This window comes from Oncorhynchus mykiss, chromosome 24, assembly GCF_013265735.2.
Source record: "Oncorhynchus mykiss isolate Arlee chromosome 24, USDA_OmykA_1.1, whole genome shotgun sequence".
Lineage (NCBI taxonomy): Eukaryota > Metazoa > Chordata > Actinopteri > Salmoniformes > Salmonidae > Oncorhynchus > Oncorhynchus mykiss.
Genome location: NC_048588.1, coordinates 25,147,181 through 25,164,342, shown reverse-complemented (window position 1 = coordinate 25,164,342; position 17,162 = coordinate 25,147,181). Strand labels below are relative to the sequence as shown.

Below are 17,162 nucleotides of genomic sequence, written 5' to 3'. Positions count from 1 at the left end.
CCGATGCAAAGTAGCATAGCTGGTCCCATTGTTGCAAAGAGTTTTTTGTCATCTTCAACCTAGCTTACCGCCTGGCTGCATCAAAGTTGCTTTTCACAAAGTCGTTAAAAGGCCTCATGTGCTCCTCTTTGGTAAACAACACATGGTTGGCAATGCTCTGGAGGATCTGAAGACAGAGACAAAAACACAAAAAAAGAGCGCAAATTAACTCAAATAAAAGGTCATAAATCAAATGTATTTTTTACAATTACTTTATCAAACTCTTTCGGGTCAAAGCCACTACTGTCGTTTTCAAGAGGTGCTTATTTTAGTAAGATGGAAGCTCCCAACCCATACCTTGGACATGAGCTTTAGTCCTCTCTCTATCCTGGGTGGGGGCTTCTCATCCAGGATGCCTGCCTCGTAGGGCGACACGATGGCAGGGTTGATGAAGCGCAGGAACATGGCACTGCCCACCGCCCCAATACTGTCCTGGGGGAAACGCTGGCTCACCACCTAGTGGAAGAGGAGGGTGATGGAGAACAATGGGGAGGGAGGAGAGCAGGAGAGGTGGGAACAAAGTGGGGAGAAGACAAAATAAGAAAAGTTAGATGCTTGTACGACATGACTGAGAAGATCTCACACCACCCTTCTCAAAGCCAACCACAGAACGCGAGAGAAAGAAAAAAGCAAGAGAGAAATAAAAGAAGAGTCAAAATGCAGGAGGGAGGGAGGGAGGGAGGGAGGGAGGGAGGGAGGGAGGGAGGGAGCTAAGTACGGAAGTCCAGAGAAGACAGACAGTGCATTTGGAAAGTATTCAGACCCCTTGACTTTTTCCGTATTTTGGTACAGCCTTATTCTAAAATGGATTAAATTACAAATGTTCCTCAATTTACACACAATCCCCCTGAATGACAAAGCGAATATATATATTTAAAAAATATTATTTACATAAGTATTCAGACCCTTTGCTTTGAGACTCGAAATTGAGCTCAGGTGCATCCTGTTTCCATGAATCATCCTTGAGATGTTTAATACAACTTGGAGTCCACCTGTGGTAAATTCAATTGATTGGACATGATTTAGAAAGGCACACACCTGTCTATATAAGCATTCTATATAAGGTCCCACAGCTGACAGTGCATGTCAGAGCAAAAACCAGGCCATGAGGTCGAAGGAATTGTCCGTAGAGCTCAGAGACAGGATTGTGTCGAGGCACAGATCTGGGGAAGGGTACAAAAACATTTCTGCTGCATTGAAGGTCTCCAAGAACACAGTGGTCTCCATCATTCTTAAATGGAAGACATTTGGAACCACCAAGACTCTTACTAAAGCTGGCCGCCCAGCCAAACTGAGCAATTGGGGGAAAAGAGGTGACCAAGAACCTGATGACCACTCCTCTGTTCCTCTGTGGAGATGGGAGAACCTTCTAGAAGGACAACCATCTCTGCAGCACTCCACCAATCAGGCCTTCATGGTAGAGTGGCCAGATGGAAGCCACTCCTCAGTGGCCACTCCTCAGCCACTCCCACTCCTCAGTAAAAAGATACATGACAGCAGCTTGGAATTTGCCAAAAGGCACCTAAAGGACTCTCAGACCATGAGAAACAAGATTCTCTGGTCTGATGAAACCATGATTGACCTATTTGGCCTGAATGCCAAGTCTCACATCTGGAGGAAACCTGGCACCATCCCTACGGTGAAGTATGCTGCGGGGATGTTTTTCAGCGGCAGGGACTGGGAGACTAGTCAGGATCAAGGGAAAGATGTACGGTGCAAACTACAGAGAGCTCCTTGATGAAAACCTGCTCCAGTGCGCTCAGGACCTCAGACTGGGGTGAAGGTTCACTTTCCAAAAGGACAATGACCCTAAGCACACAGCCAAGACAACAAAGGAGTGGCTTCAATACAAGTCTCTGAATGTCCTTGAGTGGCCCAGCCAAAGCACGGACTTGAACCCAATCAAACGTCTCTGGAGAGACCTGAAAATTGCTGTGCAGCCTCACTGCACATCCAACCTGACAGAGCTTGAAAGGATCTGCAGAGAAGAATGGGAGAAACTCCCCAAATACAGGTGCGCCAAGCTTGTAGCGTCATACCCAAGAATACTCAAGGCTGTAATCACTGCCAAAGGTGCTACAACAAAGTAAAGGGTCTAAATACTTATGTATATGTGATATTTCCAAAATGTTCTAGAAACCTGTTTTTGCTTTGTCATTATGGGTTATTGTGTGTAAGGCTGTAACCTAAGAAAAGGGGTTACAACAACTTTTGTTATGTAGTGATCATGAGATAGATAAGTTGTGATCTCGACATAACAAGAGAATTATTATTTTTATTCATATCCTTCTCTCTGGATTTCCGTAACTATGACAAGAACATTTGAATTAAAGCTTAGAGGAAAATGAAGCCTTTGAAAAACAAACTAAATGCCAGCAGCAGAGGACAAGAGCTTGCTTTTAGTGGAACTGACAGTGTTTTAGTAACATCAAATCTTACTCATATCTGTTCATTTACACACCCAGGAGCACTTAGATATGGTCATTTTCATGGTTTCATAAATTCATAGAATGTTAAGGAATGATGTATAGTAAGGCGTTTGGGAAAATTCTATAGCAATATTGAGCGGGAAAGCGGCCGTGCCTTTGAACAATTAATAGACACTGCAGTAAATAAAACCAAATGTATATCTGTCTTGTCCAGGACTGGCATCTAGGCAGATCAGTGCGTCATAACCAAATCAGAGCTAAGCCATTTGCCACATAGGCCTGCGATCATTAACTTTGAACTGGACTGCGTTTTCAAACAGTAGCAATAGCGCAACTTTGGATCATTAGCGCGCATTTGCCAAAAGCCACAAAATACACCTGAATGGATTTCTGCAAATACCACGAGAATCCTCTTAAATTTGGGAACTTAGGCCTATTGACAACTTTTATACATAGGATGCTGTATACAGCACTTTAACACATTAAAATAAAACAGATAAATAATATTTGCCCAGTCTTTGGTGCTGTGCTTGCAGATGTGCTGCGACCCTAATCACAAAGTATTTAACTCCAAATAGGGCTGCATCGCAGTGCTAGCTGTGCCACTAGAGATCCTGGGTCGAGTCTAGGCTGTCACAGCCGACTGGGAGACCCATGAGGCGGGGCACAATTGGCCCAGCATCATCCGAGTTAGGGGAGGTTTTGGCCGGCAGGGATGTCCTTGTCCCATCGCGCTTTAGCGACTCTTATGGCGGGCAGGGCGCATGCACGCTGACGCGGTCGCCAGGTATACCGTGTTTCCTCCGACACATTGGTGTGGCTGGCTTCCAGGTTAAGCGGGTATTGTGTCAAGAAGCAGTGCGGCTTGGTTGGGTTTCAGAGGACGCACGGCTTGAGACCTTCGCCTCTCCTGAGTCCGTACGGGAGTTTCAGCGATGAGACAAGACTAACTACCAATGGCAAACTAGCAATACCACAAAATTGGGGCGAAAACAGGGTAAATATATATACATATATATATATATATATATATATATATATTTAAAGTACCTATAGCTCGTAATGTTTAAACTTGTTTTTCATTTTTTTGCACTACATTGATGAAAGAAAGAAAGAGAAAGGAAAGAAAGAAAAAGAAATCAAGGAAAGGGGAGAAAGAAAAGAGAATGCTGGCGTCAAACTCACTCCACCGAGGGCCGAATGTCTGCGGGTTTACGATCCTCCCTTGTACTTAATCAACCATTAAAAACTGATTAGTACACAACTCCCCTCACCTTGTTGTTTAGGTCCGAATTGAAAGGAAAAAACTAAAAGCCGCAGACACTAGGCCCGCCATGGATAAAGTTTGACACCCCTGCTGTAACGGAATGCACTGGTTTCTTGGCATGGTTAATAGGAAATGGAAGCAACTAAGTTGGCACCTGTATTAGTACAAGGATTTTAAGAGAAGGCTGAACACAGACTTGAATGTGAAAACCGTTTCAAGATGAACAAATTAAGCACTAAATCAAACCATAAAAATAAATCAAATTTTTAAAAATGCAACAAAAACTTATTTTTGCTTTTGAAAATAAAGTGGCTGAGGAAAAAGTTCTCTGAACTTACTGCTTTTTTGTTTTCCTTTCTGTCTTTAACTGTGGCTTTAGTCAGTAGAGAGTGGCAAGTAGCCTACAGAACAGAGATGAGCACAAACAGGTCACAGCACCGGCCACACACACACCACACAAACACGCTACACAAGAGCATCTGCCGGCACAGCCCTACTATTGAACAGCATAGCATGTGTCTGTGCAGGTTTTTTTACAGGCAGATTTGAGCACTATGGTAGTAGTATGGGAGAGTATCGAGCAAATGGAGATCGATATGTATAAACTTCACTTTCTGTGAGATTTCGGTTTTGTGTGCCACAAAATAACATTAGTGGTTCCAAAGCACCCTGTGTTCATCTCATTGAGATATCAAAACAGCTGATGTGTTACTTTAAGTCAGTGTAGGGAGAAATTCCATCTTTGTGGAATCAGAGAGCAGTAGGGCAGCGGTGTCGGCTCATCAGACATGCAGATGGAAAGGAAATAGGCTGGGGTAGCGTGTGTCCATACAGAGGTGTTCTTTCATGGAAAAGTTAGGCTTAATAGAGACGGAAGTCTGTGTGTGTGTGTAAGAGGTTGGGTGACTGTGAGCAGGAACACGCTAGCTGCTTTGTGGTGTCTTGATGTTGCTGTAGCCAGGTAATTCAACTTTATATGTTCCCCCTTTTCAAACTACCACCATTGAAGGTACAGACTTTATTCTGTTCTGTCACAGTACATGAAGAGAGAACATGTAGGAGAGGGCAGAGTACAGTGGTTCCTCCTTTAAAAGTTGCATCATACTTGCGGGCTGCTGCAGCATTCTATGGCACGTTAATTAATTGTCAGCCATATTTTACATTAATGCACGTTAGTGCTATTTTGACCACCAGAGGGCACCTTTGAGAAGCATTTGATTGTCTCCCATATTGGCACTACTAGAGAATTTAAAACCTTTTGTAATAACATAGTACATGGGATTGATTAATAAAGAAGAAAAGAAAAGAAAGAATGCGGGCACGCGAGAGACAGGGAGGAAGAAGTAGGCTGTCCTTGTTAATAAGAATTTGTTCTTAACCCTCTCAACGCTGCCGGCCCAGACAGCATCCCTAGCCGCGTCCTCAGAGCATGCGCAGACCAGCTGGCTGGTGTGTTTACGGACATATTCAATCAATCCTTATCCCAGTCTGCTGTTACCACATGCTTCAAGAGGGCCATCATTGTTCCTGTTCCCAAGAAAGCGAAGGTAACTGAGCTAAACGACTATCACTCACTTCCGTCATCAGAAGTGCTTTGAGAAACTAGTCAAGGATCATATCACCTCCACCCTACCTGACACCCTAGACCCACTCCAATTTGTTTACCACCCCAATAGGTCCACAGACAATGCAATCGCCATCACACTGCCCTAACCCATCTGGACAAGAGGAATACCTATGTAAGAATGCTGGTCATCGATTACAGCTCAGCATTCAACACCATAGTACCCTCCAAACTAGTCATTAAGCTCGAGGCCCTGGGTCTTGACCTGGCCCTGTGCAACGGGGTCATGGACTTCCTGACAGGCCGCCCCCAGGTGGTGAGGGTAGGTAACAACATCTCCACTCCGCTGATCCTCAGCACTGGGGCGCCACAAGGGTGTGTTCTCAGCCCTTTCCTGTACTCCCTGTTCACCCATGACTGCGTGGCCATGCACGCTTCCAACTCAATCATCAAGTTTGCAGACAACACTACAGTGGTAGGCTTGATTACAAACAACGACGAGACTGCCTACAGGGAGGTGAGGGCCCTCGGCGTGTGGTGTCAGGAAAATAACCTCACACTCAATGTCAACAAAACAAAGGAGACGATCGGGGACTTCAGGAAACAGCAGAGGGAACACCCCCCTATCCACATCGACTGGACAGCAGTGGAGAGGTGGAAGTTCCTCAGCGTACACATCACTGACAAACTGAAATGGTCCACCCACACAGACAGCGTGGTGGAGAAGGCGCAGCAGCGCCTTTTCAACCTCGGGAGGCTGAGGAAACTTGGCTGGTCACCTGAAACCCTCACAAACTTTTATAAATGCACAATCGAGAGCATCCTGTCAGAATGTATCACAGCCTGGCAGGCGACTGCTCCGTCCACAACCGTAAGGCTCTCCAGAGGGTAGTGAGGTCTGCACACGCATCACCGGGGGCAAACTACCTGCCCTCCAGGACACCTACACCACCCAATGTCACAGGAAGGCCATAAAGATCATCAAGGACGACAACCACCCGAGCCACTGCCTGTTCACCCCGCTATCATCCAGAAGGCGAGGTCAATAGAGGTGCATCAAAGCTGGGACCGAGAGACTGAAAAACAGCTTCTATCTCAAGGCCATCAGACTGTTAAACAGCCATCACTAACATTGAGTGGCTGCTGCCAACATACTGACTCAAGCCACTTTAATAATTAAAAATTGGATGGAATAAATGTATCACTAGTCACTAGGGACGATTTCAAGTTTTCATAACAAATCGGTAATTGGCATTTTTGGACCCCGATCATGGCCGATTACATTGCACTCCAGGAGGAGACTGCGTGGCAGGCTGACAACCTGTTATGCGAGTGCAGCAAGGAGCCAAGGTAAGGTGCTAGCTAGCATTAAACGTAACTTATCAAAAACAATCAATCTTAACATAATCACTGGTTAACTACACATGGTTGACGATATTACTAGTTTATCTAGCTTGTCCTGCGTTGCATATAATCGGTGCGGTGCCTGTTAATTTTTCATTGAATCATAGCCTACTTCGCCAAACGGGGGATTTAACAAGCGCATTTGCGAAAAAAGCACTGTCGTTGCACCAATGTGTACCTAACCATAAACATCAACCCTTTTTCTTAAAATCAATACACAAGTATATAGTTAATATTGCCTGCTAACATGAATTTAATTTAACTAGAGAAATTGCGTCACTTCTCTTGCGTTCTGTGCAACAGAATCAGGGTATATGCAGCAGTTTGGGCCGCCTGGCTCGTTGCGAACTGTGAAGACTATTTCTTCCTAACAAAGACAGCCAACTTCGCCAAACGGGGGATGATTTAACAAAAGCGCATTTGCGAAAAAAGCATAATCGTTGCACGAATGTACCTAACCATAAACATCAATGCCTTTCTTAAAATCAATACACAGAAGTACATATTTTTTAAACCTGCATATTTAGCTAAAAGAAAGGTTAGCAGGCAATATTAACCAGGTGAAATTGTGTCACTTCTCTTGCGTTCATTGCACGCAGAGTCAGGGTATATGCAACAGTTTGGGCTGCCTGGCTCGTTGCAAACTTATTTGCCAGAATTTTACGTAATTATGACATAACATTGAGGTTGTGCAATGTAACAGGAATATTTAGACTTATGGATGCCACCCGTTCGATAAAATATGGAAAGGTTTCGTATTTCACTGAAAGAATAAACGTTTTATTTTTGAAATTATAGTTTCCGGATTTGACCATATTAATGACCTAAGGCTCGTATTTCTGTGATTATTATGTTATAATTAAGTCCATGATTTGATATAGCAGTCTGACTGAGCGGTGGTAGGCAGCAGCAGGCTCGTAAGCATTCATTCAAACAGCACTTTTGTGCGTTTGCCAGCAGCTCTTCGCTGTGCTTCAAGCATTGTGCTGTTTATGACTTCAAGCCTATCAACTCCCGAGATTAGGCTGGTGTAACCGTTGTGAAATGGCTAGCTAGCTAGCGGGGTGCACGCTAATAGCATTTCAAACGTCACTCGCTCTGAGACTTGGAGTAGTCGTTCCCCTTGCTCTGCAAGGACCGCGGCTTTTGTGGAGCGATGGGTAACGCTGCTTCGAGGGTGGCTGTTATCGATGTGTTCCTGGTTCGAGCCCAGGAGGGCCAAGGAGCCCTGGTTCAGGAGCTCCTGATTCGAGCCCAGGAGGGGGATGGAAGCTATACTGTTACACTGGCAATACTAAAGTGCCTATAAGAACATCCAATAGTCAAAGGTATATGAAATACAAATGGTATAGAGAGAGAAATAGTCCTATAATTCCTATAATAACCTCAACCTAGAACTTCTTACCTGGGAATATTGAAGACTCATGTTAAAAGGAACCACCAGCTTTCAAATGTTCTCATGTTCTGAGCAAGGAACTGAAACGTTAGCTTTGTTACATGGCACAAATTGCAGTTTTACTTTCTTCTCCAACACTTTGTTTTTGCATTATTTAAACTAAATTAAATAAATAATAAATTGATTTGATTGATGTATTTTATTAAGTTAAAATAAAAGTGTTCATTCAGTATTGTTGTAATTGTCATTATTACAAATAAATAAATAAAATAACATTTTAAAAATATATATTTTTTTAAATTGGCCGATTATTCGGTATCTGCTTTTTTTTTTTGCTCCTCCAATAATCGGTATCGGTGTTGAAAAATCATAAAATTGGTGGACCTCCACTAGTCACTTCTAAAAATGCCACTTTATATAATGTTTACGTACCCTACATTACTCATCTCATTTGTATATACTATACTCTATACAATCTACTTCATCTTGCCTATGCCGCACGGCCATCGTTCATCCATATATTTCTATGTACATATTCTTAATCATTCCTTTACACTTGTGTGTATAAGGTAGTTGTGAAATTGTTAGATTACTTGTTAATTATTCCTGCATGGTCGGAACTAGAAGCACAAGCATTTCGCTACACTCGCATTAACATCTAGCGTTGTGTATGTGACCAATAAAATTTGATTTGAGAATGTTGAGGGTTCGAAACCTGCTTCCTGTTTGTTTCATTACATTATTATGCCGGTCTCAGAGCAAATAGCCTGGATTGTTACACCCATCTCGTTCCTCACCCTCTTCCACACGTCATTCTCCGCCTGAGTGGCTCGCTTGTGGGCGTGCTGGCAGGATATGGCAGCACCTTCGGTTGTGCGTCAAGAATTTAGCATAGCAAGTTTGTATGAAGGTCTGATAACTCACAGGTAAATAGTATTATGCTCGAACCCGCTCTAGTGACAAACAAACTTTGCTGCCCTGTTTTCAAGTCGTCCACATGGCTGGGAGAACCTCCTCAGATTAATGCAGATGAAGGGAGTTAGATATGCATAGGAAGTGTAGCGTGCTGTTTTTCCTGTATATATGAATTACAAATCAGCCTTTACTTAAATCATGTTTCTAGTCTATTGCATAGTTACAATGTGTAATCATTGATGTCCCAGGAGCAGGAGTGGTAAAGACTGTTGAAGTGTATAACTGTAATACATACATACATACATACAGACACAGCATCATTCAAAGAATGGAGTTTGATACACCTGGTATTGGATATGACTGAAAAAAAACTTGCTAAATAGCGAATTTCGTAAATTAACTTCGACCAAAAAATATGCACAATCGGTTTTTTCTACATTAACATATTCCTCTCAATTGTACATTTTTTGCTTAACTCGTTATGACGTATAATTACTTAGATTTGCTTCCACCGTAATGTTTTGTCAGCCTTCTTTGCTGAAGGAAGTCACCAGGGACGGGGTGGCTCGCGTCAAATTCGTCTTTGGAACCACTCAATATGATTGGTCATATAAAAACATTGGGACCCAAATGCATAATGAGTGCTCTAACTCCCCCTTGTGGTGGTCTGGATGAATGACGCCGTGACGCTGGTTACCTCTAAGTCTCACGGTGTAAGCACAGAATTTTTAAAAGGAGGAACCACTGTATGGATAGCAGCAATGTTAGTGGAAAGTCAGAGGAAAGTAAGAAAGTTGTGGCAGTGTGTGTATTAGAGTGAGAGCTGTTGACTAATGCCATTACTGGCACAGTGTGGAAGAAGGAAGCCAGTGGCGACAGCACTCCACCCACCCAGAGAGCAGTGTCAGGCCAGGGGTGGAATATGAGCCTACCTGGTAGAGACAGTGACACACACTGCGTAGCTGCGGAGGGAACTCGCTGGAGGAGTTGATAATGGCCAGGAAGAACCGGTCTGTGATCTGGAGAAGGTTCCGCTGGTTCTCCTCAAGGTTCTCCGACTGTTCTAGTCTACAGACAGGGAGGGTGGAGAGGACAAAAAGAGACGGAGGTGGGGAAAGAGAGGAAGAGGAGAATCCTACAACTGTCATTCATGAAATAAAAAGTAAAAATTGCCTTGGTAACTTCCATTTAACAAGGTTACCCCCCCATAATTGCTCAAATCGATGTGCTATCTCTTACCACCACAACAGGCTACCACAGTCAAACTAACTGGTGGAATGGTTCCAGTGAAGGTTCCTACCTGGTTGTGTCCACCTCAAAGCTGATGTTGTGCCACTCTGGGGTGGTGACGACCCCTTTAAGTAGAGGCTCAAGTAGCTTCTGTAGGTACGCCGCCCCGTACACCTGACAAAGGATTTCAACGTTAAAATGGATTTAAAATGTCATGCTTGGTGTGAGTGCTTCAGGTTCTACTATTTAAAATGGTCTGTATGGGAGAGAAATGTGGTTTTACCTTGAAACAGAAGGTCATGATTTTACTGGCCAGGCTGTTGCCTCTGAACAGAGTCTGCATAGAGTCAGCCAGCTCTACCTCCTTGGAGAACATGTTCCACAGCAGCTGATACAGCAGGTGGCGGGAGTCAAACAGCGTCACCAACACACGGGCCAGCTCGTCCTGAAGAAGACACACGCAGACAAAAACTCTAATACACAAAAATGCGTAAACACCTTTCTAGAACTACTAGAATTAACACACTCATACTAGCACATGGGTGGCCAACCCTTTTTCTGGAGAGCTACAGGAGATGCAGGCTTTTACTCCAGCCTTGCACTAACATGTCTGATTCTACTAATGAATCAGCACCTTGACTAGCAGAAACAGGTGTGTTATTGTAGTGCTCTTCAGTGTGAAGGTTGGTCACCACAAGGTGAGACAAAAATGACCTAGTGCTCTCTTTCGTACATACCCACTGGGATCCTGGCACCACATTGGCCAGTGCCATGGCGATGGGCAGCTCTCCCTGGTCTCCCATCATGGTGACCAGCTCCACCAGCCTCTCAAAGCGGTCAGCTAGCACCGTCTCTGCCAGTGTGTCAAACTCTGTCCCCTGCTGGAGGATCTTAGTCAGAACCTCCATGAAGGTGGCCCGTGTCTGCAGGTCCTTATGGTAGCCCAGACCTGGAGAAGGATGGATGGTGGGGGGAGGAGTGAGAGAGAGACAGAGCAACAGAGAGAGATGAAGGGTGGAAGTGGATACAGGGACATTTTAACTGAGGTTTGATTGTTCATTTTGGAAGCTATGGTCCTTGCTGGATGGAAGGACAAATGTTATGGTTGTCTGGCACTACAAAAATGTAGAGAATCACTACTGCTAAAGTAGATCACCGATAGAGTGCATTAGTCCGCTGTCCACATTGGCGTTGAGGAGGTTGGACATGGCCAGGACAGTACAGTGTCTGAGGGAGGCCAGGCGTCGAGACATGCCCCTCTTCCTCCCAACCACCGGCTGGCCATCATCCTCCACCTCACTGCAATCATTCAGCAGGTTCATAAACAGGGTAAAGTACCTGGGTACAGGGGGTAAAGCAGGGTTCAGAACACTTAACTGTCAGTATGGATTCAAATTAAGTGCACATTTAAGTTAATGCATTCCTTTACTTCTATACAGAAACAGAGTTTATTTTGCGTGTGGAAATGTTACAGCATGCACAGTACAGAAAGCTGAAGAGCAGCAACAGATAACTAAGTCTCTCTGGATTAGTGTCAGCTACATGACTAAAAGGTATATGAGTAAAGCATGTTGTAGTTACTTGAGGAAGAGCTGGGACTTGGCCTCCATCAGCTCCACCCCGTCTCCCTCCTCTGGTTGTAGAGGCAGGCCAGCTAACAGAGACACCACCGCCTCCATACTGGCCTGGTCCAGGTCTCTGGTCAGACACTTGATATCGTCATCAGCAGCCTGGTTGGAGGTGCCCATCACCCAGTCTGTCAGGTACTCCACCATCTTGTTCCTGGAAGAGACATGGTGAGGGGTTGAATTAACAAGTCTTTAAAAAAAGGTTCATTACTGGTAGCCTTTAAAGGGGCAATCGGCAATTGCTACAGACATTTTTGGCCTTATAAACTAATGATGTATACCAGAGGTGTGGACTCGAGTCACATGACTTGGATTCGAGTCAGACTGGAGGCACAAATATAATGACTTGCAACTCGACTTTGATTTTAACACCAATGACTCATGCCTTATGACTCGAACTGACACCCTCTCCAAACCCAAATATCAACTCTTAATTTAACGGATTACAGTTTGAATCGGACAGCAGCCAATCAAATTGTGCCAGCTGAGAAAAAGTTGCGCGTGGCAGTGCAGAGGAACGCCGATGGGTGAATTCAGATGGAGCCCTTGGAAAGATGACGCTGTACCAACAAAAAACAGATATAAAGATGACGCTGTACCAACAAAAACCAGATAAAGATGATGCTGTACCAACAAAAACCAGATATAAAGATGACGCTGTACCAACAAAAAACAGATATAAAGATGACGCTGTACCAACAAAAACCAGATATAAAGATGACGCTGTACCAACAAAAAACAGATATAAAGATGACGCTGTACCAACAAAAAACAGATATAAAGATGACGCTGTACCAACAAAAAACAGAGATAAAGATGACGCTGTACCAACAAAAACCAGATAAAGATGACGCTGTACCAACAAAAAACAGATATAAAGATGACGCTGTACCAACAAAAACCAGATATAAAGATGACGCTGTACCAACAAAAACAGATATAAAGATGACGCTGTACCAACAAAAAACAGATATAAAGATGAAGCTGTACCAACAAAAAACAGATATAAAGATGACGCTGTACCAACAAAAAACAGATAAAGATGACGCTGTACCAACAAAAAACAGATATAAAGATGACGCTGTACCAACAAAAAACAGATAAAGATGACGCTGTACCAACAAAAAACAGATAAAGATGACGCTGTACCAACAAAAAACAGATATAAAGATGACGCTGTACCAACAAAAAACAGATATAAAGATGACGCTGTACCAACAAAAAACAGATATAAAGATGACGCTGTACCAACAAAAAACAGATAAAGATGACGCTGTACCAACAAAAAAACAGATAAAGATGACGCTGTACCAACAAAAAACAGATAAAGATGACGCTGTACCAACAAAAACAGATAAAGATGACGCTGTACCAACAAAAACCAGATAAAGATGACGCTGTACCAACAAAAATCAGATAAAGATGACGCTGTACCAACAAAAACCAGATAAAGATGACGCTGTACCAACAAAAACCAGATAAAGATGACGCTGTACCAACAAAAACCAGATAAAGATGACGCTGTACCAACAAAAACAGATAAAGATGACGCTGTACCAACAAAAACAGATAAAGATGACGCTGTACCAACAAAAACCAGATAAAGATGACGCTGTACCAACAAAAACCAGATAAAGATGACGCTGTACCAACAAAAACCAGATAAAGATGACGCTGTACCAACAAAAAACAGATAAAAATGACGCTGTACCAACAAAAACCAGATAAAGATGACGCTGTACCAACAAAAACCAGATAAAGATGACGCTGTACCAACAAAAACCAGATATAAAGATGACGCTGTACCAACAAAAAACAGAGATAAAGATGACGCTGTACCAACAAAAACAGATATAAAGATGACGCTGTACCAACAAAAAACAGATATAAAGATGACGCTGTACCAACAAAAAACTGATAAAGATGACGCTGTACCAACAAAAACCAGATAAAGATGACGCTGTACCAACAAAAACCAGATAAAGATGACGCTGTACCAACAAAAACCAGATAAAGATGACGCTGTACCAACAAAAACCAGATAAAGATGACGCTGTACCAACAAAAACAGATAAAGATGACGCTGTACCAACAAAAACAGATAAAGATGACGCTGTACCAACAAAAACCAGATAAAGATGACGCTGTACCAACAAAAACCAGATAAAGATGACGCTGTACCAACAAAAAACAGATAAAGATGACGCTGTACCAACAAAAACCAGATAAAGATGACGCTGTACCAACAAAAAACAGATATAAAGATGACGCTGTACCAACAAAAACCAGATAAAGATGACGCTGTACCAACAAAAAACAGATAAAAAGATGACGCTGTACCAACAAAAAACAGATATAAAGATGACGCTGTACCAACAAAAAACAGATATAAAGATGACGCTGTACCAACAAAAACCAGATATAAAGATGACGCTGTACCAACAAAAAACAGATATAAAGATGACGCTGTACCAACAAAAACCAGATAAAGATGACGCTGTACCAACAAAAAACAGATATAAAGATGACGCTGTACCAACAAAAACCAGATATAAAGATGACGCTGTACCAACAAAAACCAGATAAAGATGACGCTGTACCAACAAAAACAGATATAAAGATGACGCTGTACCAACAAAAAACAGATATAAAGATGACGCTGTACCAACAAAAAACAGATATAAAGATGACGCTGTACCAACAAAAACCAGATAAATATGACGCTGTACCAACAAAAAACAGATAAAGATGACGCTCTACCAACAAAAACCAGATAAAGATGACGCTGTACCAACAAAAAACAGATATAAAGATGACGCTGTACCAACAAAAAACAGATATAAAGATGACGCTGTACCAACAAAAAACAGATAAAGATGACGCTGTACCAACAAAAACCAGATATAAAGATGACGCTGTACCAACAAAAAACCAGATAAAGATGACGCTGTACCAACAAAAAACAGATAAAGATGACGCTGTACCAACAAAAAACAGATAAAGATGACGCTGTACCAACAAAAAACAGATAAAGATGACGCTGTACCAACAAAAAACAGATAAAGATGACGCTGTACCAACAAAAAACAGATATAAAGATGACGCTGTACCAACAAAAACCAGATAAAGATGACGCTGTACCAACAAAAACCAGATATAAAGATGACGCTGTACCAACAAAAAACAGATAAAGATGACGCTGTACCAACAAAAACCAGATAAAGATGACGCTGTACCAACAAAAACCAGATATAAAGATGACGCTGTACCAACAAAAAACAGATAAAGATGACGCTGTACCAACAAAAAACAGATAAAGATGACGCTGTACCAACAAAAAACAGATAAAGATGACGCTGTACCAACAAAAAACAGATATAAAGATGACGCTGTACCAACAAAAAACAGATTGCAACTTGCAAAACAGGCAGGAAGAAAATGACAGACAGAGGCGCAACAATTTATAACTCTGTTCGACATTTGAAGCTGCACAAAGAACGGTAAGTTGTGGCTAATATACCCGACAGCTAAATACACTGCTCAAAAAAATAAAGGGAACACTTAAACAACACAATGTAACTCCAAGTCAATCACACTTCTGTGAAATCAAACTGTCCACTTAGGAAGCAACACTGATTGACAATACATTTCACATGCTGTTGTGCAAATGGAATAGACAGGTGGAAATTATAGGCATTTAGTAAGACACCCCAAATAAAGGAGTGGTTCTGCAAGTGGGGACCACAGACCACTTCTCAGTTCCTATGCTTCCTGGCTGATGTTTTGGTCACTTTTGAATGCTGGCGGTGCTTTCACTCTAGTGGTAGCATGAGACGGAGTCTACAACTCACACAAGTGGCTCAGGTAGTGCAGCTCATCCAGGATGGCACATCAATGCGAGCTGTGGCAAGAAGGTTTGCTGTGTTTGTCAGCGTAGTGTCCAGAGCATGGAGGCGCTACCAGGAGACAGGCCAGTACATCAGGAGACGTGGAGGAGGCCGTAGGAGGGCAACAACCCAGCAGCAGGACCGCTACCTCCGCCTTTGTGCAAGGAGGAGCAGGAGGAGCACTGCCAGAGCCCTGCAAAATGACCTCCAACAGGCCACAAATGTGCATGTGTCTGCTCAAACGGTCAGAAACAGACTCCATGAGGGTGGTATGAGGGCCCGACGTCCACAGGTGGGGGTTGTGCTTACAGCTCAACAATGTGCAGGACGTTTGGCATTTGCCAGAGAACACCAAGATGGGCAAATTCGCCACTGGCACCTGTGCTCTTCACAGATGAAAGCAGGTTCACACTGAGCACATGTGACAGACGTGACAGTCTGGAGACGCCGTGGAGAACGTTCTGCTGCCTGCAACATCCTCCAGCATGACCGGTTTGGCGGTGGGTCAGTCATGGTGTGGGGTGGCATTTCTTTGGTGGGCCGCACAGCCCTCCATGTGCTCGCCAGAGGTAGCCTGACTGCCATTAGGTACCGAGATGAGATCCTCAGACCTCGTGAGACCATATGCTGGTGCAGTTGGCCCTGGGTTCCTCCTAATGCAAGACAATGCTAGACCTCATGTGGCTGGGGTGTGTCAGCAGTTCCTGCAAGAGGAAGGCATTGATGCTATGGACTGGCCCGCCCGTTCCCCAGACCTGAATCCAATTGAGCACATCTGGGACATCATGTCTCGCTCCATCCACCAACGCCACGTTGCACCAGACTGTCCAGGAGTTGGCGGATGCTTTAGTCCAGGTCTGGGAGGAGATCCCTCAGGAGACCATCTGCCACCTCATCAGGAGCATGCCCAGGCGTTGTAGGGAGGTCATACAGGCATGTGGAGGCCACACACACTACTGAGCCTCATTTTGACTTGTTTTAAGGACATTACAGGCTGATCCAACTTTGATGTAGTGTGGTTTTCCACTTTGATTTTGAGTGTGACTCCAAATCCAGACCTCCATGGGTTGATAAATTTGATTTCCATTGATCATTTTTGTGTGATTTTGTTGTCAGCACATTCAACTATGTAAAGAAAAAAGTATTTAATAAGAATATTTCATCCTCCACACAGTCAGTCAGTGCAGGAACGTGATCATTGCACCCAAGATTGAGCTAGTTGGAAGCCTAAATCCTGCCTGATGTTACTGCTGTTCCTAAAACCATTGACATATGTTGGCCTAGTGTAACCACACACACAGTGTGCATGTGTGTTAAAGTTGGGGGATTGTGTACAAGCCTACATAGCCCAATTGCGCACCATAGTGATCCTCGATAATCAATCATTATTTGGGGGGGGGGGG

General features: G+C 43.4%; 1 protein-coding gene across 4 annotated transcripts in view; it reads right to left on the bottom strand.

Annotated features, from left to right (window-relative positions):
- The window catches only part of LOC110504061 (neurofibromin), a 118,714-nt gene that overhangs the window by 75,109 nt on the left and 26,443 nt on the right, over nucleotides 1–17,162 (bottom strand). For 3 of the 4 annotated variants that reach the window (XM_036962074.1, XM_036962075.1, XM_036962073.1), the window contains exons 23-31: nucleotides 11,826–12,026; nucleotides 11,401–11,582; nucleotides 10,982–11,193; nucleotides 10,528–10,689; nucleotides 10,315–10,418; nucleotides 9,947–10,082; nucleotides 4,074–4,136; nucleotides 337–495; nucleotides 69–166 (exon numbers count right to left, since the gene is read on the bottom strand). In XM_036962074.1, coding sequence (XP_036817969.1) covers nucleotides 69–166; nucleotides 337–495; nucleotides 4,074–4,136; nucleotides 9,947–10,082; nucleotides 10,315–10,418; nucleotides 10,528–10,689; nucleotides 10,982–11,193; nucleotides 11,401–11,582; nucleotides 11,826–12,026 — 1,317 coding nt within the window. The remainder of the gene's footprint in view (nucleotides 1–68; nucleotides 167–336; nucleotides 496–4,073; nucleotides 4,137–9,946; nucleotides 10,083–10,314; nucleotides 10,419–10,527; nucleotides 10,690–10,981; nucleotides 11,194–11,400; nucleotides 11,583–11,825; nucleotides 12,027–17,162) is intronic. The other variant, XM_036962076.1, reaches the window with a different exon arrangement.